Genomic DNA, 24,783 nt, shown 5'->3' on the forward strand with positions numbered 1-24,783 from the left:
ATCTGAAGTCCAGCTATGAAGTATGTGCATTAAATATACCAAATAAAGTTTCTTTGAACAGACCAGCTAAGTTTCTTCCCCTACATATGCAACCACTACACTACATAAAATGAAGCAGACTGATGCCCAATGTAGTTTCCAGTTACATGTTGTATAGTTGCTCCTCTTCCCCAGAAATCTCAAGTGGGTAGACTTTTATGTCATCAAGCATAGATGATTTTTTACTTTGCAACAGATTGCTGGATTTTGAAAAAAATGATATTTCTCTTAGACCACATACTAGAAACCCATAACTTTGCAAAATAAGAGTTAAGGAATAATTGTTCATGTATAGGATAATACAAGTTTGATTTCCTGTCATCAATTAATTAGTCTGATGCACTGAAACAAAAACTTGCTGCCAGATCAGTCTTTCTGTGGATACTTGCATACAAAACATTATGATACATCATGGACTATTATTGACAAAGTTGAACCTTCATCTAACTAAATTTCTTAACAAACATGATATATTTCCAAAACAGTTTCCAGTACTAACTAGAGATTACAAGGAACAGCCTTGCAACTCCCAACCTCATTGTAACATACCTGAGAAAATATTTTGCAACATTTAACTACTGAAAAGGACAGCACTTATATTTTGTCTCTGCAAAAGTGAGCATTTCAATGCATCTCCTAAAAAGTTATGAGAAGGAGGTGTGAATAAAAAATGTTATACACTAGTATGGCTTAAATATAAGCCTGTGGGTCCAACAGACAGATACTGGCATTTGCCAACATTCTAACTTCTCTGTATATATTTTTGAAACTTTGTTCATGGAAGAGGTTTCTGTAGAGCATGGAAGGCAAAATATTAACAGATGACTAAAGTATTAAGTTTACGAACAAAACATAGCAATCTATTACAGTAATAGTAGTTATCAATTTACTTGGCAGGCCTTCAATATCAGCTTTTTAGCACAGCTCTGTACGGGATGGAATATTTCAGAGAGTATAAAATGTCAGTAAATCAACCATGTTCTGCATTCATTATGTTTAGCCATATATACATAGTTTATCATCTAAAATCAGAAATGTTCAACATATTTGTCCTATTTAGTGAAAACCTGTAAGCCAGTGGATGGTACTTGGCTGTAAAACGGAGATAAATAATTAATGTTCATTGAGTTTTCAAGTGGGAAACAAGTGCATAACCCTTAATGTAACTACACTAAGCAAATAACTCCTAAAAGTGAACAGATAAACAGAAAAAAACAAACAAATATTTTACAGTTGTGCAGTTGTCAGTCTTTCTGTCACAATGCTCTTGGCTTCCCCATTTTGGTTCTTATCGGGAGTCCCTTCTGTGCAGAAACTGCATCCTGTTGCCATATCCATGTAAGTTTTTATAGGGAGCTACTGTTTCAGCCCACAAAGTCAAAGACATGCCTTTTTGTGAAGTGGCAATCCTCCAAATTGCCTGAAGGTGCACACGTGATGAATAAGTATGGGAATGCATGGTGTAATGTGCTCAGATCACATCCAGAAGTGGTTCTCTGCCTTACACCCTGGCTCTGGCTTATAAATATCCTCAGGCAGATAGCCTAGTACCTACTTATGAACCTATGAACACCCAATATTTGTATAGTCTCCAGCACAGGTGTTACACTGAAGAAGGTAAAATGGGCATAAAAAATGAATGAAGGAATTATACAAATGAGTGAGTAAATGAAAAAAAAATTAATTTATTAATATTACAAAGTAATTTATTAATATTACAAAGTGTTAGAAATGTAATAGTGAAAAGTCCTTTGCTAGGATCTACAGTGCTTAGCTACTTGGTTCAGAAATGGCTGTCAACAGTTACGGGGAAACACTACAGATACATTCTTATCATACCAATTGGTCTATGACAGATCCCACCTGGATGGGTTTATGACTGGTTTAATCAGAACTGAGCATCTTTTGTTTCAAATGTTCCCATGCTTGTAGCTGACACATGGCAATGTACTGTATGACACAACGTGAAATATATAAGCATTCTCATCCCACGTACCCAGCAGTTTACTCCCTAACTACTAATCATATTTTCTGCAAATCAATAAATAATGAAGATTTAGCACTCCAGTGCTAACAAATGATATATTAGTAGGTACCTGCCCAACATATAGGGAACTCCAACAGCCAAGTTGGGCTAGTGAGTCATTTATACACCTGGGGTTGACAGCAGTTTATTCCTGACCTATAACTGACAGTCCTCTCACAAACCAGCTGATATAGTAATACCATATGAATTACATCTGTCATTGAGGAACATCCCTGGAGGGACCTAGTCTTTGGTTACATCCCAAGCAGAAAGCCCCCAGGGTGAAATGAGGCAAAGAATAATGCCAGAAAGATCTCTCAGAAGTCCAGGAGTACAGTCTCACCATGAGAGGCCTGTTTCCCACAGTCATAGCTGAGAATGGAAGAGTGGCAGTGCCGCGGTGGTACGGCAGTAGCGTTGTTACCTCGCAGCAAGAGGTTCTCCCGTTCGATTCTCGGCTTGGCTTGGGAGTGCCTTCTGTGTGGAGTTTGCATGCCCTCCCCGCAGTTGGGTAGCGTTCGAAAGACATGCATGCGTAAATGGGCGTGCCTTCGTTGAAGGTTGGGCGTCGAGCTGGCACCTCAACATTTCGTAAAAATCTACTGCCAATCATTAGCGGACCGGAGTTCCGCTGTGGCGACCCCTTACCGGGAAAAGCCGAAAGACAAACAATAACATAGCTGAGAATGGAAGAACTGCAGGACAAATGGTCACCATAGCAACATCTGCAGTAAAGCATTCTAAAGGATGTAGTGGAATATAGCTACTTACTGTACGACTGTAGCAGAATTTGACCATACCAATGGCCAGGTGGTAAAGCCAACTGTGGCAGAAGAGAATGCACCTATCAGGCTAGCAGTAATTGTCTGTTTGACAACTGTTAAGCCCTTTTCTACTTGTAGCCAGGAAAACTGACCCACATTCCAGTTAACCATACAACAGAGCTACTTTAGCTCATAAATGAGCAGGAAAAACATCTTCGATGATTGATGGGACTTCTTTCCCGTTTAGTTTCTACCTTAAGAAAAAAACGGGGAAAAGAACCAATGGACTCAGAGACCAAAAGGCCACCTTCTAAAGACATGGAGTTGAGGTGAGGGAACTTCACTACACAGTGGGGCTACAATAGGTGCCCACAATTGAGCACATGGTTTTAGATGAATGCCAACATTATTTGCGATGCCACAACTGGGTATTGTGGTTTTAAATATAACAGAAGCTGAGGAATAGGCATGGTCATTGCTCTCTTTTTTTTGCAAGCAGTGAGTGTATCAACAAAGAAAACATATTTTTTTTCACTGCTTCACGTTTAAAATACTACAGGTTTGCACATAATGGTAGAAGTAGTTATGCCTATAACCAGTAGTAGACACGAGAGATGAAAGTACTCTGTGCACTTCTATGTGATTTAATAATGTAGACTCTTAATAGGTATATTCTTACCTTATATTCAGAAAATCTAAAGATATGGCATTAACAAGAGTTTACAAAAATCACTATGGAATGCTAAATCCTGCTCCTTCTCCCCAGTAAAGAGTTTATATATCCACAATATGATTACAATCTATTCAGCTGATGCAGTGAACATTGCATCCATAATATAAACACAGACAAAAGTAAAGGCCATTGTCAAACTACTTAAGAAGAGTTTAACCAAGATAACTAGACAAATATCAAGTAAGCAAACACTCAAATAAAAATGTTCCTTTGGTCATTGTCCATACAGGGCATATAATGGCGTGACAAGCATTTATTTTTAAGTAATGATGTATTCTTTCCTCAAGATATGTTTCTGTCTAGAAAGCCCTTCGCCTCCTGCAAAACTGGCTAAGCTGCATCATTGCCTAGGAAGCTCAACAGGGACATCGCCAAGGTTTGTGGAAGTGTGTACCAATTTTTAGAAAGTGTATGTTTCTGGAAGGCATGCCTTTCAATACTAAAAATAAACACAAACAAAAAAAAACAAAAAAATCTATAACATATTAAATTAAGTCTGGTTGTATTTCCATTTTTAACTCTCACTGTTATAAATTATTTATGTGAGTAATATGTATGTGGTAGGTACATTGAAACAACACTAGTTATAATATGACCATTGTAAAATTTTTGTTCTGTAATCTAACTAGTTTTGCTGTTGTACCTGATTTTATGGTTGTACATAAAGTTGTTTCTTTGGGAAAGAATCTATAACTTAATAAAATGAAACATAACTATTACAAGGATATGCTGATTTAAATTCAAGCTCATCTCATTGCACAAAAGAAATTAATTATTCCAGAAAATACCATGCAGTGGAGTACATGGTCTATGTCTGGCTACAGCCATAACACAGTGTTTTATAATAACCTCTGAATCCAGGTTTCTGTAATATCCTGGTTGCCCCTTTGTAAGGAAATAAAATGCAAACAGTGGCACTGCACCCTTAACTATGACTCTATGGCTGGCAATTGGTCTGTACCTCCTCAGTATATAAATAAGTAAAAATGCCATAGTGTACTGTGTATGGCACAGTGTGTCATTACTTAGTGAACTTAACTTAGTCCATCTTTCTGGATTCCAAGATGGTGGACATCCTATGAGCACCCTTCCCATAAGGCTCCTATCCAAAATATTCGAATAGCTTAATTACCTCTTATCTTCAGCTCCAGCTATTATCTTCACCAAGCACATACAATCTGAGAGTATATAAAGCCTATTTTGAGTGCTTTCAGCTCAGTCTTGGGAGATTCCTGCTAATCTAAGCCTAAGGATAACCAGGACACTACTCACCACGTTCATACTACAGGCCTGAATCAAGAGGGATATTAGCTTAAGACAAAAACGAGATCTCAAAACTGGAAGGAAATGTCAAAAGAACTGGACAGCATGGAGACACAAACAAGTAAGACCAAACTCTCTGCAACAGATTCCCCAGAAAAGACTATATCTAAGAGGCAGAAAACGATAAAGCAGCTTGATCTAAGCAAATCCAGTGCAAAACAGAAGACAGAATCCAACATATACACGGAAGAACTCAAAGAAGCTTTATTACCTTTACAACTGGCTGTGCAAGGGTTTTCCAAGCAGCTTTCTACCTTTGGCAACAAGATAAACTAGATTATGGAATGCATGGATAAGATAGAAGAAAATACCAAAGCCAACAAACTACAGATATCCCTGCTGAAAGAGAAACTGAGTGCCAAAAATACTACCCTGCTAGATATTCAACAGAAGATTACTGATCTGGAAGTCAGAAGCAGGCGAAACAATATCCTTGTGAGAGGTGTACCAGAATCCTATAACCACAACCAATTAACAGAGGTTTCTTTACAAATTTTTGAAATAGTCCTGCAAACAGATGCAAACACCAGTGGAATTATTATTGAAATAGTGCACAGGGCTCTGTACACAAAACAGAACACTGATACCCCTAGACAAATTTATGTCAAATTATTAAACTTTTAAGATGTCCAAAGAGTGCTAGCAGTAGCTAAAAAACAAAATCACATTGTCTGGAAAGGTCATAAAATTACCTTATCACAAGACCTTCCAATACCCATTAAGGAGAAGCGCCAGAAGCTTTCGATTTATTGTGCTGACCTCATTAAATGTAAAGTTAAATTTCAAATGAGGTACCCTAACACGTTGAGTTTTGTACATAAAGATATTAAATATGCTGTTAACTCACCCAAGGATGCTAATGCCACCTTCGTGAAAGCCTTTGGTAAAGCTCCTGTCTCGTAGACTTCCTGGCAGACGGAGTTACAAATGTGGATTCTTGATCGCTTGTTTCGTTACACAAAATACTAACTGTGGTGACTGTGGTCTGCAAAGAAAATCCTGTCATGGGTCAGATTTTTTGAGTTTGATTGTTGCCTGCCTGGAAGTTTTCAGTGGTTGCAGGCTGGCCGTTTGGGGAACATTTTTGTTGGTTTTTGGTTGGGTGGTTGGTCCAATTTTAGGTAACTATTTCCTGTTGTAGCACCCTTTTCTCCCCTGATGTATTAGTCATATTGCTTGGCTTCCGACACTTCCATGAATGATACACGAAGCTTTAAAAGCAACTTCAGAAATGGTGTAACTTTGAAGGTAATATCCTCACTGAGAAACGATACGTGGGTATTATTTGCCTTGTTGCGGCTGTTGCAGCTCATCGTTAACATCACTGAAACGGAACTGAATGTTTTATCCTTTGCTGGCGGACATATAATGATTGTTTTGGACTTGATGGCACATAAAATTTAGTAAGTGACTGTCTGACTTGGAAGAGTTAAGTTATCTGGTGTATGCGTGACGGAAGTAAACGTATTGTACATCTTACATAAGTGCTAGCACTCACAGGTTTGAAGTTTGTTGCTCTGGAGGGAAATGTTTTTAATAGTGATAGATTTTCTTCCTACATACAGACACGCACATTTACAGTATAGCTAAGGCGACCTGTTGCTCTATTCTATAGTTCCCCCCACACCCATAATTTTAATTTTAATATGTCTCCTTGTTGTTTAAGTGGTCTGATCAAGAATACAGGGCATAGTGCAACAAGGAATATCTCACTTGTCTTACATTTCTTACAGTCTTGATCATTTTAAAATATATGATGACAATGATAAAGATGTGGCTTTAAGATATCAGACTGTTGACAATGCAATAGGTATCTTTATAGTGGCCTGTATCTACAGTATAGATAGACAGTATAGATAGAGATGGGTTAAGCTAATCGAACAGAAGATGCAGGATGTATGAAAGTGAAGACACCTTCCATCCTCAAAATAATCACATTTCATGTATACTTTTTGGTGAATACTGGATAATATACTAAACTATGCGACTCATCTTGCTATTACTGATGGTTAATCCTACACCTACATTTTGCTGGGAATGGTAATTTTACACTGTCCCTTTGCATGCTAACTGTTGGGGTTTTGATATATTATATTATGTTGTGATTTAGTGTTCTGTTCTTACTAAACCTCTAAAATGTCCTTGATTAGAGCTATAAACAGGAACTCTATATGTAATAGGTATTAGACTTGCATAGGTAATAGGGACCCCTGTTGTATTCATATTAACAAAACTATGTCTAGTTATCTTAATTGATTCTGTAACATTTCTCATATAAGGTCAAAGCAGGGGCTATATGTACTGTTCTGTTTTAGTTGGTACCATAGTGGCTATTCACTTATGTTCATTTAGGAGTATATGGAGATCTTGTCAGAAGGGTAAGGGATGACAATTCCAGGAATTGGAGTGTGTTTGTATATTGTTACGATACTAGAAGAAGTATTTCAAACATTTCTTAGAGGCTACATGATCTCACATGTTAAGAAGCTTTTATTAAGGTTTGCATTTGTAACCTTATCTTCCTGTACTCTTTCAAATTTGTTGGGCAGGTGGTTAGGCACAGGTTCAGGTTTGAAAGAGTCTGATGCTACTGATGGGAATATGTGTTTATGTCTACCCCTTGTTTCTATCTTTGTATATTTTATATACATTAAAATTTTCTGGAGCCTAGTTAAATATAAATATCACAGTACACTAGCAGCAGTTTATATTTCACTGAGTAAATCCTAGGATTGTGGATTATTGATTCATAGAATGTGAGGGGGCTACAAGATAAAAATAAGAAAAATCTGTTACTGCATTTACTTTTTCAATTAAAATAGTTGCGGCTGGGGAAAATTCCAACTCTATAGGTGTTGCAATTATTATTAAAAAATAATTTCAGCAAGTAATCACAATCACTGTTCAGATGAAAGAAGCAGGTGGTGCTATTTTATAGCCTTTAATACACCTAAACAGGAAACCAACCCTATTTCTTAATGTTTATGGTTCTTGTCAGAAACAGCAAAATTTCATTTTAGAAATTCACAAGATCCTACAAAAATTCCCTGATCATGAATACATATTGGGAGGAGATTGGAATGTGGTTATCGACCCAGGGATAGATCGTACTTGTAACCCCCTTTATAGATCATCTAGATTTGATAGTCCTTTTCTCTTTTGGGGAAGGACAGGAGAGAAAAGGTTTATACACATATTATTTTAAATGCCATAGCACATGGTCAAGGATAGATTTAATTCTTATTTCTGCTACCTGGACAGAGGGAATTATTAAATACTCATCAATAATATAGATTTTTTTTTTAAATTATGTAGTTAGTTATTTTCGTTTTATAGATGATCTTGCTTTTATTTGTAAAGGTGGGATATCTTATGTTGGTCAGTTTATAGAAGTTATGCAACATAATAGGTTTGGACTTTCCTTTGATGGCATACAGGTGGGCAAAGATATAACTTTTTTAGACATACATCTGATTCTGGAGGACAGCAATACTCTACGTACATCTGTGCATAGAAAATTTGCTGATAGTAATCAGTATTTGATGGGGACTAGCTGTCACCCAGTTCATACTTTGGTATCCTTGCCCTATGGGGAATGTATGAGACTTAGACTGCTATGTAAAACTGACACGGACTTCTTTAAAGAAATTAGTGTGACTAGTGAGATGTTTAGATTGAGGGGGTATAGTGAAGCTAGTATTCAAACAGCTATAGATAAGGTTATTAATGAAAACATAAAGTTGGTACTTATAAGTATGGAAGTAAGGGGTATAAGTTAGATGTTACAAATCAAGAGAAAAGATTAGTTTATTTTGTCTCTACATGTAGTGTTTTCAGTGATGTTTTAATAGATATTGTTAAACACTACTGGAATTTTTTGTTTAGATCAATGGACCTAAAATAATTATTGTCTAGATCTCTAGGCATTTCATTTCGTAGAGATAGGAATTTAAAAGATATCTTGGTACACAATAAATTTAAATATCCCACTGAGACATTGCAATATAGGACCATGCAGAGATTAGGAACTTCACCCCGTGGTCATTGCAATGTATGTCATTATATTCTTCCAACTTTTAAGTATATAAATAGCCATGTATTTGAGGTCAAAAATATATATAACTGTAATACTGAAGGTATTATTTATATGTTGAAATGTCTGTCTAACCTTGTATATATATGAGAAAGTAAAAGGAAGTTTAAAACTAGACTGCAGGAGCATGTCAGGAATATTATAAATAATAAAGAAGATAGCCCTGTAGCTAAACATTTTATGCTGGTTCACAATTCTAATCCAAATGGGTTACAAGCCACTATCTTAGAACATATTATGAAGGGTGTATTTTCTGATGATTTGTATAAAAAGAAGTTATTATATAAAGAAAGTATTTTTATTTTGAAATATGACACTTTATTTCCTCAGGGTCTGAATGTGGAATGTAACTGGAGGCTTCTTATCTGATGAGAAAGTAGTATTAAGTATTTTTTAATGTTTATTGATTAATTGGTTTAGGCTGCTTGTTTAACTGTAAGATGTATTAGGGTATATAAACTGTGTAAGTTATGTGATGTTTTATACTCCTTGAAGGCGGTTGCCGAAGCACTAGAGGTGCAATAAACTGGTATTTTAAGTGGATTCTTTGTCTGTGGTCTTCAGTTTTATCTTTTCTCTTGGTTTGTGCAGTTATTAAATACTTGTTGGAACCAAGGTATTTCTCTGATCATTCAAGAATTACCCTAAAATTAAGTCTCCCTGATAAATTAACAAAAAGGATCAGGAATTGTAATTGGTCCTTAAATAATAACGTATTGCTTAAATCAGAGGTAGTCCGAGAGATATCAGAGATTTTGTCATTCTTGAATATGAATACGGAGAGTACTAATATTCCTTTTTATGTACAATGGACAGCTTGCAAAGCACATTTGAGAGTGGTTCTTATTCAGAAAGCAACATATTTTAAAAGATTATTTAAAGCAAAGGAAAATAAATTAGTGTCAGACTTGATGGAATTAGAAAAAAAAACTTCAACTTAAACCAAATCCTGAGACTGAAAGTCTAATAAATCATAATCAAAGGCAATTGCATGAAATACACCAACATAATTATTCCATGTATGAGCTTAAATGCATAGCCAAATACTCAGAATGGGTGTAATTACCATCTAACATTTTGGCTAGTAAGAGTCAGCTAGAATCTCATTACTTCACTATCAAGGCAAACTTTATAAATCAGATAGACAAATAGTGGAACTATTTCAGCAGATCTATTCTGAACTATGTGGCCTGTGTAACCAACATCCATCTTCTGAAGAAATTGTAGGCTATCTTAATAATATTACATTTCCTAAATTAAATATGAACCACATAGAGATTCTAAAATGCTCCCCTTAATCAGCAGGAAATAATTGAGGTAATAGGTAAATTAAAAAAAGGCAAAGCACCAGGACTGGATGGATATACCACAGAATTTTATAAAACATTTAGCCAGATACTATCACCTATCCTGCTTACAGTCTATAATTATATTAAGGTGCACAGTATCTCCGATTGTTACTTAAATAACTCCAAAACAATCTTTATTCCTAAAAACAATGTAGACAAGTCAAACCCACATATAGGCCAATTTCCCTAATTAATGTAAACATTCAAATCTTGTCTTCAATCCTAGCTGAGAGACTGAAAAATGTCATGCCCCATATAATTACCCCAGAACAAACTGGTTTTATGTCAAACAGGCAGACTTGGGACAATACTTTAAAATTGGATGCTATGATACATCTCAATAAAAATGTCAAGAACCCAAGTTATGGTTTAGTACTTGATGCTTGTAAAGCGTTTGACAGAGTTAATTGGAAATTCTTGTTCGCGGATATGGCCTAATTCAATATTCCCGAAGGTTTCATTAATATTACTGAAACACCATATAATAAATCTTATACCTACCTCTACATCAATAAAAGATTATCTAAACCCATTAGAATATTTAAGGGTACTAGACAGGGTTGCCCCCCTCTCCCCTCCTGTTTAACTTATACCTTAAGCCACTTCTGCTTTACTTGTCCCAAGCTACTTTGCATTCCATCCCCAAAACTATGAAGGTTAAAGTCAGTCTATCTGCTTATGTGGACAATCTAAATATATATTTTGAGCACTCCACATCCGATATTAAGAAACTAATTAAGGCAATTGATAGATTTTCAAAGGTCACAAATTATGAAGTTAATCAAAAGAAGACACTTATTTTCCCTATCAATCCACTACACAATAAAGAATATCTATTATCTGAATCTCCTTTCAAATTAGAATACTCTTTCAGACACCTAGGAATACAATTCGAGCACTCTTCTTTATCCATGTATCAGAACAATCTTATGAAATCATGGACGAGTATTTTACAAGACCTTCACAGGTGGCAGCAACTAAGTCTGTCATTGTTATCTAAAGCAGCAATTGTCAAGATGAATATCTTACCTAAACTTTTATATCAGTTTAATGCTTCTAACCTAGTCATACCTAACAACTTTTTCCGAAAGATTAATAAAGAGCTGGCCAAATTTATTTGGTTCCCAAAAGCTTTTAGAATAAGTTATCAAAAATTATGTTACCCGAAGAAAAAAGGAGGATTAGGTTTGCCAGACTTTCGACTGTATTACTGGATTATTTGTGCAAATAGAATTGTTTCAATATCAAAACTTAACTTGAATAATGAGGCATGGCATCCCCCCTCGCTGAAAATTTGGCAGAATCATATATGCAGCAACAAAATTAGCCCCAAAACTCACCCCTTCCTGACCTCTATAAGTTTAAAGAGTCTTCCTATGAGTAGTATTCTAAAGCAGAGAGTTAAAATTCTTCAAAGTCTTGTGAAATATATGGAGCAGGACAGGGCTTTTCCCCTTCTTAAACCAATTCATATGAACCCCAACATCAAACTAAACAATGATTAATCTCTTGGACTATCCTCTTATCAAACACTGCACTTTATGGGATATACATAGATATAAGGAGATTTCATTGCGGGATTGAAATAAATTGGGTCCGAAATACACTATTATCTTATGTCAAATTAGGGAACTTATAACAACAATTGTAGCAAATGATTCGAATATTGAAACCAATATAGCTAGGGTAATAGATTTCATAAATATTCTAACCAAAAGAAAAAGTATAATATCAAATACCTATAAATCGATTGTGGCCTTTAAATTTCAAAATATATTATTATTTTCTAAATATTGGAAGCAACAGAGCAACGGACCTTAAGAAGGACCAAAAACTTAAAGCTGCAGAATCCACGATTGAACTATCCTCTTTTAAAAAGCTACTATACACACAACTAATGATTAATAACAACTCTTATTTTACCCCCTGCACATTAAATAAATTTAACCCGAAGGCTTCCCTCTCATGTTCATGTTGTTCCTTCCCTCAAGCGGATCTCCTGCACATCTTGTGGTCTTATAATCATTCATATAAACTTTGGTGCTCTCTCAAAGTTAGATTAACAAAAATGGGATATCAAAAGTCAACTCTGTCTTGGGAACTAGTGGTCTTGCATATTACAGATATAAGGTTATCCAAACTGCATCTCCATGTGCCTATTACCCTGTGTTTATTAATTAAATTCTATATAACTAAAAACTGGCTGGATCGCACCAAATTATCTTGGAATGGCTTCAAGAACCTAGCAGTGAAATATTTATCATCACATAAATTATTTATAAATGACCCCAACAAACAAGTGTACTATCAAAAATTTTGGAAAATAATTTTTGACCTTATTCAGGGGGACTGAACAGTTACTTAATCAGTTTAATAATGTGCTGTTACAGTATACTTTTTTTAATTTCATGTGCCCTCTCACTTTATATTTTATATTTTAGGTTTAGGTACATTGGCTTTTACTGAAACAAGTTGGCTCTCTCTTTGAAGTTTTCAGTAGCATCATATGTATATATGTATATATTTGTATATAAGTACATAGTTTATGGTTTGGAGGGTATATAATGCCTATGTATGACTTTCATGTTATGGCTTTATTGCATTTGATCTCTGTGTAATTTCACGCATTCACTGCTTATTTACCTTTCTTGTAAAACAATAAAATACTATTGGAGAAAAAGAAAACTTAGTCCATCTTTCTGTACTTTAGACCAACATTTTATGTTTGTGCTTGAGCTACTGATCAAAGGTATGTCACAATGTTTTTCTTTTGTTTGAAATCATGCCCCCAGCACTAGACTCCTTTTATGGATCACTATATAACATCAAATCATACCTTGCTGAATTCCTAGTTCACCAAAATGGACTAATTGAATTTGTAATCTATCAGATCTGGCACTATTAACAATAAAATAAGTTATTTTTGCAGGAGGAAACCCAAGAAACATAAAATGGGATCTGCACTAGAAATGTTTAAGCCAGAAGTAATTGCTTAACGTTCTTTTTGCTACAGAGCATTCCCCTCACATGGGGGGTTTACCCCCTATCCTCATAATTAACATTTTCAGTTCCAGGGTTGTACAGTCTCAGAAAAGATGGCAACTCTTCCTCTATTAAAAAAATAATTTTAGTGAAAAAGTGCCAAATCTGATTTACTGCTGATTAACAGTCTGTTTTGGTGAACTGGGGATTCTGCAGTCCATGATTTGTTCAGTCAACACATATCCCATTTTTAAACCTTTTGGTTCAACCTGTACAGTATGAGAACCACTTTGCTAGAAAGAAAAGTGCAATCAATCATTTGAACATCAGTCAGTGAAGATCTTTCACTGCAGTAAGTCCACAAAATGTCTCTGTCAAATGCTAAATAAATACAGCATAAAGTTTCAATGAACTCTGTATGACATGCTCAGATGGGAGGTCTGAAAAATAAACCAAAAGTCATGTAACTTAATGAGATAGGAAATGCCCATCTTTTGCTCACCATTTGACATTACTTTCACATTAATGTATGTTATAATTTAGTTACTTTTTGGTTACTACAGTCATAACCTGTTGCTAAGAGCAATGTAGCAGCTTTTTCAATGGGAGCTTATAAGGCTGAAAAGAGAAGGCAGCAGCTACAAACCAGGAACAGGCAACAGAAATGGAACATTTCTACCGAGCAAAGCCCAGATTTTGCAGAATGCTCTGTAACAAAAAAAATGTTAAGCAATTACTTCTAGCTTAAACATTTCTAGTGCAAATCCCATTTTATGTTTCTTGAAATTCTAGAAAAGTAGAACCAACCAAACTCCATTTGCACTCACCTGGAAGAAATATTACCCTTTACAATCATATTTTACATTAGTTTTTTTCCCCTACTTAAAAACCATAAGCAAAAAAGGAATAGTTCTAGTTTATTGTATGCTGATGTTGACAGGTGTATACACTTTATTTACTACCGCCTCACGATCACAGAGTTTTCATGGCTGCTAATCACAGCTGATTATGAATGCTGCTAGCAAAACTAAACAAAGATAGGAAAAGATCTGCATGTGTAACCAGCAACAAGTTTTCTGTAACAAACCTTTACTTGTTCTGATTTCGAATTCGGAGACATCTTCTTTTCAGTGGTGGATTTGTCTCTTCAGTCCCTGTGCTGAGAATAGATGAGGACACTATGCATGGAGCTAACGCAGTCTTTTCTGCTGGTTTTGGCACAGGCTGAATGACGCAGCCTGCTTTGGGTAGCATTCTCAAAGCATAAGCATGGTCCTCATCTGCACTGTAGTTAAGATTTGGGTCCGTGATTTCCCCACTGTTCAGGTGGTCTTCTGTGGAAACGTTCTTACCAGCATCAAAGTCTGTTTGGCCATTTGATGCACACTTGTTCTCCTTGACAGATTCCAGCTCAATGGCAACAGGTTCAACTTGCTGACACTTTTTCTGATCTTGTGACTGTTCTAGGGCCACAGCACTGTCTACACTCTTTGTACCATTTACAATGACATTACACGCTGCCACACTAGGTTCCACCCCTGAAGTGCTTGAGACATGCTGAATAGTGCCACAGCGGGCAGGGTCACTACAAGGTAGAGTCTTTGTTTCAACTGGGCTACAACTGTTCCTGCAGTCATTGCAGCTCCTCTTATCTGGACTACTGAAAGTTAAATTTACAATACTATTTGGTTCATGCTCAACTTTTACAGGACTGTGAAAAGCCCTGTGTAAAATGTTGTGGAGTCGAGACCTGTGGCCAACTGTCAGATCAATGACACCATCCTGTGGGACATCAACTGCATTAGGATAACTAATTTTAGAATTCACTGGACTACTTGGTTTGACAGTCAAATCAACAACTTCAACTCTGTTGTGCTCCTGAAGAATGGATACATGGTTTGCAGACTGTCCAGAGCAGTTTGGAGGAGATTTGGTGGACTTTGAAAGTTCATGTTTAGTATCTTGTGGGGACACTGAATGATCTGACTGCTTACTTCCAGCCATATCAGCTGATGTACTTGGAATGATGCCATCTCCGTTACTGGAAAATCCATTAGGAGATTTAGAATCGACAATATGAGGTATGGGAATTGGGATTGGAATAGGTACAGGAAGTGGAACAATAACAGGGTATGGCACCAACAAAGTTGGGGGTGGCACCAATGGAGCAAGAGATGGTACACCAAAGTTTACCATCTGTGGCATATGCATAGGACCATTTGGCATCATGTTGACTGGTGGAAAATGAAGGCCAGATAAGGGAGCTCCATGTGGAGGTGGTGGTAGCAATCCCGCTGGGTTTCCAGGCATGGTTGGTGTCGATGGTGCATGAATATGAGGTGACAACATTGTCCTGTGCATAGGGCTGGATGTAGGACCTATGCTCCTTGGACCAGCAGGAGGTGGTCCAATTCCAGGAATCAAAGGATTAGGTAATGGGCTATTAGGGCTTGATGCATGAGGTCCACGGATAAATGGCTGTCGGATTTGTTGCATCATCTGCTGTTCCATAAATATTGACAGAGGCACTGGACCACGATTTGTCATAACCATGGGAGGACTCCGTGGTGGAACACCAACAGGAGGCACAATAGTGGCAGGTGGTGGAATAGGAACGGCTGGAATACTTGGGCTGTCACTGGCAGAGGAGCCTTTGGGGACTGGTGTGGGAATTTTAGCATTAGAACTGTTGGCAATATCACAAGGGGAAGCTGCAGAAGATGTTGATGATCCTGGACCTTGATTCTGGCCAGCCAGAGCCACTGGGGATGGAGGCTTTCTCCGAACATCTGCCAGTGGAACATTCCAGGAATCTGGAGTCAGCAGTTGTATCCCAGCACCTTCTGCTTTGTTTTCAACTGGAGGAAGACCTGCACTGCAGAGACCAGCTGGAAGATTGGCCTGTGTTTCTTTGTAGAAAATGTCCATTTTATATTGATTGAGGCATTTTGCACTGCAGAACTGTAGCCTCCGTTCTCCATCCCCAAAATCCAGATACTCTTTTGTGTGCCGTATGTGCTTGCACCAGTCACACACCTGTAATACAGCAAAACAGCAAATATACAAGAAACTGGTCAATAGAAATAAGACTCACAAACTGTTTAAGATTATAAAATATGAATTTGCTCTAAATATATGACACATGACAAGACAGGACATTTTAGATCATTATGAAAATTAAACTGTTAATTCTTGCTAGTGAACATTGTTACCATGTACATGTTAGTTCAAACTTTCAGTTTACTCATTTGTTGTTATTAAACATAGCTTAAGAGGAGTGAAAAACATAGAGTTTGTTTTTAGCCATTCATTTATCATGATCACATTAGAGACGGATAAACTAATCTGAATGGAAAAAGGGCAAGCAGCAGCAGAAATGTTATCTTCATTTTACAAGATACCAGTCATTTCATTTGCTGTGTGTGTGTGTGTGTGTGTGTGTGTGTGTGTGTGTGTGTGTGTGTGTGTGTGTGTGTGTGTGTGTGTGTGTGTGTGTGTGTGTGTGTGTTTGTTTTAATACAGCTGTCTGAGGCTCAGCAGCAAAAGAATGTAATTTTTGCTAGTGCAGATAAATTTACTTAACATTGTACAGAAGAAGACAACAAAAAGTGAGTCATGCTTACAAAAAAATATACATACAGAAAACCAAAAACTTGACAACGGTAAAAATAAGGGCTTAACACATCAAAACATAAACATAAACTGTACTTCTTAGGGGGGAATCTCCATGCCCATCTGTGCCCCTAAATATTACAATCATGTCTGAGATCACTGCATGTTGAAGAAAGAGAGTTTTGCATTGTAAGGAAAACTCTAAGCCTCACCACATAACTCGGGCAGAAATGTGGGTAACACATTGCTGAGACATATAGTATACATATTAGGTTTCCTGTACCATAGAAAATGTAATGGTACATTCATTTTAAATTTGTATCAAATTCTTTCTTAAAACTATAACTGTACCCACTCTCTTGTCAGTGGTCAAGGGGTTCAGTAACCATATTTAACTAATTTTCAGACTGGATCACTAAAATATTTTCAGAATAGAAATCAAACGACTTGGCAAAAATACATGGTGAAAAGTTATAATGTCTCCACAGAACTGATCAATGCCCTTTTTTTTGCAGTACAACTAGCCTTTGTCCACGCCATTACTGTATCTTGTTGACCTGAGTCTGGTTTGCACACTTTCTCCGTTTATCTTCCCTTTAACTCTTACAGGTACTAGTCTGTCACAAATCACTCCTGACACTCTTCTCCACCCACTCCATCCTGTCTGTACTCTCTTCTTCTCCTCTCTTCCACACTCACCATTACTCTGAACTGTTGATCCCAAGTATTTAAACTCATCCACCTTTGCCACCTGTACTCCCTGCATCCTCACCATTCCTCTATCCTCCCTCTCATTCACACACATATATTCTGTCTTAGTCTGGCTCACCTTACTTCCTCTTCTCTTTTGAGCATATCTCCACCTCTCCAGGGTCTCCTCCACCTGTTCCCTACTCTCACTACAGATCACAATGTCATCTGCAAACATCATTGTCCACAGGGACTCCTGTCTGATCTCGTCTGTCAACCTGTCCATCACCATTGCAAATAAGAAAGGGCTCAGAGCTGATCCTTGATGTAGTCCCACCTCCACCTTAAATGCATCCATCACTCCCATCGCAGACCTCACCACTGTCACACTACCCTCGTACATATCCTGTACCACTCTTACATACTTCTCTGACATGCCCGACTTCCTCATACAATACCAAAACTCCTCTCTAGGCACCCTGTAATATGCTTTCTCTAAGTCCACAAAGATACAATGCAACTCCTTCTGCCCTTCTCTATACTCCCCCATCAACACTCTCAGAGCAAACATCGTATTTGTAGTGCTCTTTCCTAGCATAAAACCATACTGCTGATCACTAATCATCACCTCCCTTCTTAACCTAGCTTCCACTACTCTTTCCCATAACTCCATGCTGTGACTGATCAATTTAATCCCTCTGCAGTTACTACAGCTCTGCACATCACCCTTATTCTTAAAAAAAAAAAATCAGTACCAAAACACTTTTTCTCCATTCCTCAGGCATCCTCTCACTTTCCAAGATTTCATTAAACAATCTATTTAAAAACTCCACTGCCATTTCACCTTAACACCTCCATGCTTCCACAGGTATGTCATCTGGACCAACAGCCTTTCCACTCTTTATCCTCTTCATAGCTATCCTTACTTCCTCCTTGCTAATCCATTGCACTTCATGATTCACTATCCGCACATCATCCAACCTTCTCTCCCTCTCATTCTCTTCATTCATCAGCCCCTCAAAGTACTCTCTCCATCTGCTCAACAAACTCTCCTCACTTGTGAGTACGTTTCCCTCATTATCTTTTATCACCCTTACCTGCTGCACATCTTTCCTAGCTCAGTCCCTCTGTCTAGCCAATCGGTACAGGTCCTTTTCTCCCTCCTTAGTGTCCAACCTTTCATACAACTCTTTATACGCCTTATCCTTAGCCTTCGCCACCTCTCTCTTTGCCATGCACCTCATCTCCTTATACTCTTGTCTACTTTCTTCATCTCTGTGACAATCCCACTTCTTCTTCACCAACCTCTTTCTCTGTATACTCTCCTGTACTTCTTCATTCCACCACCATGTCTCCTTGTCCTCCTTCCTCTTTCCAGATGTCACACCAAGCACCTTTGTAGCCATCTCTCTTACTAGCTCTGCTGTAGTTACCCAGCTATTCGGTAACTCTTCACTGCCACCCAGTGCTTGTCATAACTCTTCCCTGAACTCCACCTCACAATTACCCTTTTTCAATTTTGACCATTTGATCCTTGGTGCTGCCCTCACACTCCTCCTCCTCTCCTTGATCACCAACGGCATCCTACAAACCACCATCCTATGCTGCCTAACTACACTTTCCCCGGTCACCACGTTACAGTCTCCAAATTCCTTCAAACTGGCCCTTCTACATGAGATATAATCCACCTGTGTGCATCTCCCTCCACTCTTGTATGTCACCCTATGCTCCTCCCTCTTGTTAAAATATGTATTCACCACATCCATGTCCATCCTTTTCACAAAATCCACTACCAATGTGACCTTCTGCATTCCTTTGCTTAACAACATACCTACCCATCACTTCCTCATCCCCTTTGTTCCCTTCATCAACATGCCCATTGAAATCTGCTCCAATCACCACTCTCTCACTCTTGGGTACAGTCCTCACCACTTCATCCAACTCACTCCAAAATTTTTCTTTCTCATCCATCGCACACCCAACTTGTGGAGCATATGCACTAACAACATTCATCATTACACCATCAATTTCCAGCTTCATAAACATCACTCTATCTGACACTCTTTTCAACTCCAAAACACTCTTAGCATACTGTTCCTTCAGGATAACCCCTACACCATTTCTCCTCCCATCCACACCATGATAAAACAATTTGAACCCACCCCTGATACACCTAGTCTTGCTCCCCTTCCTTCTGGTCTCTTGCACACACAATATACCAACCTTCCTTCCATCCATCATATCACCTAGCTCTCTCCCTATACCAGTCATACTGCCAACATTCAAAATTCCGAACCTCACTACCACAGTCCTAGCCTTTACCTGCATTCGGGCATGCCTTCCCCCTCTTCTCCTCCTTCAGCCAACAGTAGCCCAATTTCCACCAGCACCCTGTTGGTCAACAGTACTGGTGGCAGACGTTGTTAACCTGGGCCTTGATCGATACGGTACATATATCTGTACTGTTATATAAACTCTCAGAGGAGAAAAATGCTGTTTTTAATTTTTCTTCAATAGTTTTGTAGTCACTCTAAAAAGATTTATGTTTTTTGAATTCTTCAGAGCATTACTTTATTGCTTAGACAGACATATATATATATATATATATATATATATATATATATATATATATATATATACATATATATATATTTACACACACACACACACACACACACACACACACACACACACACACACACACACACACACACACACACACACACACACACACTTCTGGGTCAAAAAAACACAGGGGAAAAGACAAACATGCAATTAAACTGACAACATGTATGGCAATAGTGCCCCCTCCCACAATAGTTTACTAATCCATACTAATCCTAATGCTAACCCCGCTCCTGACTCTAACTCTGGCCCTTCACTTTATCATAGAAAACCCCTTTCCTTAACACTACTGCACTTTATTTTTTTGTCCTTATTTCATAACATATCCACTACACTGGACACTAAAACACACCACACACAATCATACACACACACACACACACACACACACACACACACACACACACACACACACAGCAAGATGCATGCACAAATGCGCATGCACACACATACACATGGACTTACACACACACTCGCATGCACGTGTGCGTACAAACACACACACACACACACACACACACACACACACACACACACACACACACACACACACACACACACACACACACACACACACACCACTAAATCTATCTCCTTACATTGCCCTTAATCTAACTCTAGTCAGTTTACTTAGCCCTTAATTTAACCCTAACCCACAAACACTTGCACAAACATGTGGCCATTCCCTAATGCCAAAACTTTCAGTATACCAAACCTACATGTATTTTACCCACATGCATTACATTTTCCTTCTTCTGTCTTCTACAACACTGGATGAGCAGAACACTCATATTTCATAGTCTTTCACTCTGATTACAAACAGATGATAAAGCGAACGACACACACACACACACACACACACACACACACACACACACACACACACACACACACACACACACACACACACGTTAAAAAAGATCAAATGACCAAACCATCAATGCCTACACCTCAAAACAAAATAAGCAAAACAAAAAGATATTGAAACCCTAACAAAGGGAAATACATACTCTTCGTTTCAGATCGTTAACCTTAAACCTATCACTCACTTCAACTCAAAATTGTCTGAATAGTGATACTGTTAAGGAAAGTGTTTTTTACAAAAGAATGCTTAGGATTAGTATTGAAGCAGGGACAGATTTAAGGTTAGGACATATAAGTAAGATAGACTGGGGAGATGAAGCCCTCCCTCTCTATTATTACTAATGCATGTTAACTGTAACCCTGCCTCTAACCCTAAGCTTTCACATTCATTTACAAAAAACCCCTTTCCATTAATGGTACCACTATACAAGACTCTTGGACACAAAACACACGCACACATGTACACCATCACAAATGCACAACACTACATCCACCCCTAACCTAACCCTGACCCTAAATCTAACCCACATACACTCGCTCGCGGACATGTATAAGTCAGTCTACCCCCTTACTGAACCCTAACTCTAACCTACATACACTTGCATACATACATAAGTAAATAGATTCCCTTACCTAACTCCATCTCCTCAACAACTCTGCTTTTCTTTCAGAGAAATTACTGTTCATCAGACTAAAGAAACCGTAGTATCTGTACATGCATAGCTGACAATCCAAAAGAAAAAAAAAATGTCTGAAATTCAAAAAGGTAGAAAGCTCAGTTTTTCTTGTTTTTTTTTTTTTGCAGAGGAGCAACCCCCATCCCCTTATAAGTGGGGCAAACCCCCACACACCCCAAACATTTATATACCAACTCCCTGGTCACATCAAAACAAAGAAGGGAGAAATCTCCCAAAAGATGTGAATCATTGTTGGTGCACACATTGAAACCACACCAGCAATAATTTCCTATGGGAAAAAGCATTCAGCTTTATGCCGTTCATCTTTTTTCTGGGGGCTCCTGACACTAGAGCAATTTCAAGCATGTTTAGGGAAGCCATATGCATTGCATATATCTATCTATATATATATATATATATATATATATATATATATATATATATATATCTATATATATATATATATATATATATATATATATATATATATATATATATAAACAGTTTAGCTACTAGACTGACACATACTGCTTTTCTCCGTTTCCTAATGTTTTCTTCTTTTATAGTATTTGGTTTGCTGTTACTTTTGAGTACTCATGAATATAACTAAACTTTTATTTCTTCTTACATTTCATGACATGATTTATGTTATAGTAGCTGACTGCTTTTATACTGATGCCACTGTAGCTGTTTTATTTTTACTGACATGTAATTGTGCATCTTTTTCTCTTCTGTTCTTCACTGAAAATGGACTAAACTGACTCATACTAGCCTGAGCAGTAAAGACAAATAGAAATGGATACATTTACAGCACAGTTATACATACCAAACAGTACCTTCTGTAGTTAGAACTGTGAATAGCAGCCAGAAACACAGTACAACAGAAGGAATCAATGGAATTATTATATAGTGTAAACAAACTGACAGACACGGGTGCCTGCACACACATGCGAGCATATGCACACACATGCACACACGCACACACAGCTTTTCTTAGGTACAATGCTTTAATTAATTGAGATTCCTAAAGTGCTGGTGGAACACAAAGGCTATCATTGCACATTACTTCATTCAAGCATCCTCATAAATCGACATACTCTGCAGCTGTTTGTGGAGGCAGGCGTTCTGCTATTCTAGTACCCTAATACAGATAAGAATCTTTACATAACTGGTAGCTTGTAACAACAGGACAGTGTAAGCAGATTTGTACAGTGCAGTTCTAGATAACTACCCGTGACATAAACCTTCACATTTTACAAGCATCCTAATCTGGCACGTGAAAAGAATCTTCACATTTATTTTAGCTCTGTGTTTCTTTGTTTTAAAATACTATTTTTCGTGTTTTCAATCATAAATTGTACAATATATATTTTGGGGGGAATAAATCATTGTTAGCATTATGGGTGTGTCTATATGCACCATGTTTTGGAAATTTATTAGTGATTTTAGCACATTAATTTTGCTGAAGCCATCAGTTCACACAGATGGTGTAGACATAATCTACAATTCAAATCTAACTCCTCTGTGCACAAATATGTTTCCCTTCATAAAGTATTTTGCATAAGAATTAATTTAAATGATGTTCTCATGGCTTTCCTAAAGCCAAACAGATGCTAGACTGATTTTGCCACTGCTTGGTATTAAAAGGGGAAAAAAACAAATGAACAAAAAAAAACCCAGCAAGCTGTAGTGAAAAAAAATAACTATACAGGGAGATGTGAACACTCAGGCTCTGAAAGACATCGCTTTATAACTGTGCTGAAATTTAGTTTCAAACACATGCAGATTGGACATCTTTGTTACTTACATTCCCTGGGAAAAAAATGAAGTAAGCAGGTGATCATAATGCCTTTCCCACCCCTACCCCCACCATGTTTGCAGCTAGTAGTTTTAAAGTCACTGGGCAGTCTGGGTTGCCATGGCACTACAGAAATAAGTAGCTTTACTCTTGAATATTTACTCTTAATTCAAATGCCAGCAACAACTGCAGGTGTACAAGAGTTCCACTCTAGCAAGTTTCATGTTGCTTTGCCCTTATGGTTACTTTTTAATTTGTATACTGAATTTTCTTGTGCACACCCATTTACTTGGTATGTCCTTAACTATGTTAAAACAAACAGCACTATACAATAATGTTCTATTTATCACAGCATTCATGAGATCAGAACAACTGTTACTTCAAAAACATACCAATTTTTTTCTTATATATCACAAAATGTCTACAACATTTCATAAATGCATGGTGCACCTCTCTTACGTCAGATTGTTTACAGTGCATACTACAGTGCTGAAAAGATTTAATGGATACGTCACAGCTCTTTGGATATTTTCAGTTTCTGTAACTTATTCTGGCTGTTTATACACTTCTTCACTTCAGAATTGACACTTCATGACATGTCTGAAACTCTAGCCACAGAACACAACACCTTCGACTGGAATAATAAGACGCTACGGCAGTGGTGGCTCGAATGTTCTTTTTTTATTCCCTCCCAGTGTGTTTTTCTGAAACTGATGCTAGTCTGGTGATGTCAAGTAATTAATTGTTTTGGCTTTGACTACATAGTACTTTCTGCAGTTGTAATAATTTACTAACATTATAAAGTTCCTTTTTAGTCAGCCAAAGGGCTCAAACACAGTGCTGTTTTTAGCAGCTCTGCATAACATTGACTGTAATGTGCTGTGCTTAATCTATCACTAAAGAAGGGAAGTGTGCCCAGTGTCAAGAAGGGCACTAAAAGAGCTCCTTCGTTTAAAAAAGTATGCTTGTACACACACACACACACCTATCTAATTATAGACCACTTTGTTTTAAATTACTGGTGGTAAGTTTGATATACGCATCCGAAAAAAAAATGACTTTAGGATTTGTTGCAAAATAGTGACATGCTTTATCCTGACCAACACATTTTTTTTCTAAAGGGAAGAGTTATGTGGTATAAATTTAATGGGCTGAAAAAATGGGTAAGTAAGTGCTAGTTAACAGTTTCCTGGTTGATGTGATATAAG

At 37.4% G+C, this 24,783-nt stretch overlaps 1 protein-coding gene across 4 annotated transcripts in view; it reads right to left on the minus strand.

Moving 5' to 3' along the window:
• Positions 1 to 24,783, minus strand: part of LOC122796729 (sine oculis binding protein homolog) — a 1,221,885-nt gene that overhangs the window by 89,958 nt on the left and 1,107,144 nt on the right. For all 4 annotated transcript variants that reach the window (XM_044065461.1, XM_044065452.1, XM_044065445.1 and 1 more), the window contains one exon: positions 14,397 to 16,345. In XM_044065461.1, the coding sequence (XP_043921396.1) occupies positions 14,399 to 16,345 (1,947 nt within the window). In that variant the 3' untranslated portion in view covers positions 14,397 to 14,398. The remainder of the gene's footprint in view (positions 1 to 14,396; positions 16,346 to 24,783) is intronic.

The sequence above is a fragment of the Protopterus annectens genome, chromosome 1.part0, assembly GCF_019279795.1.
Source record: "Protopterus annectens isolate FY-2018-M chromosome 1.part0, PAN1.0, whole genome shotgun sequence".
Classification (NCBI taxonomy): domain Eukaryota; kingdom Metazoa; phylum Chordata; order Ceratodontiformes; family Protopteridae; genus Protopterus; species Protopterus annectens.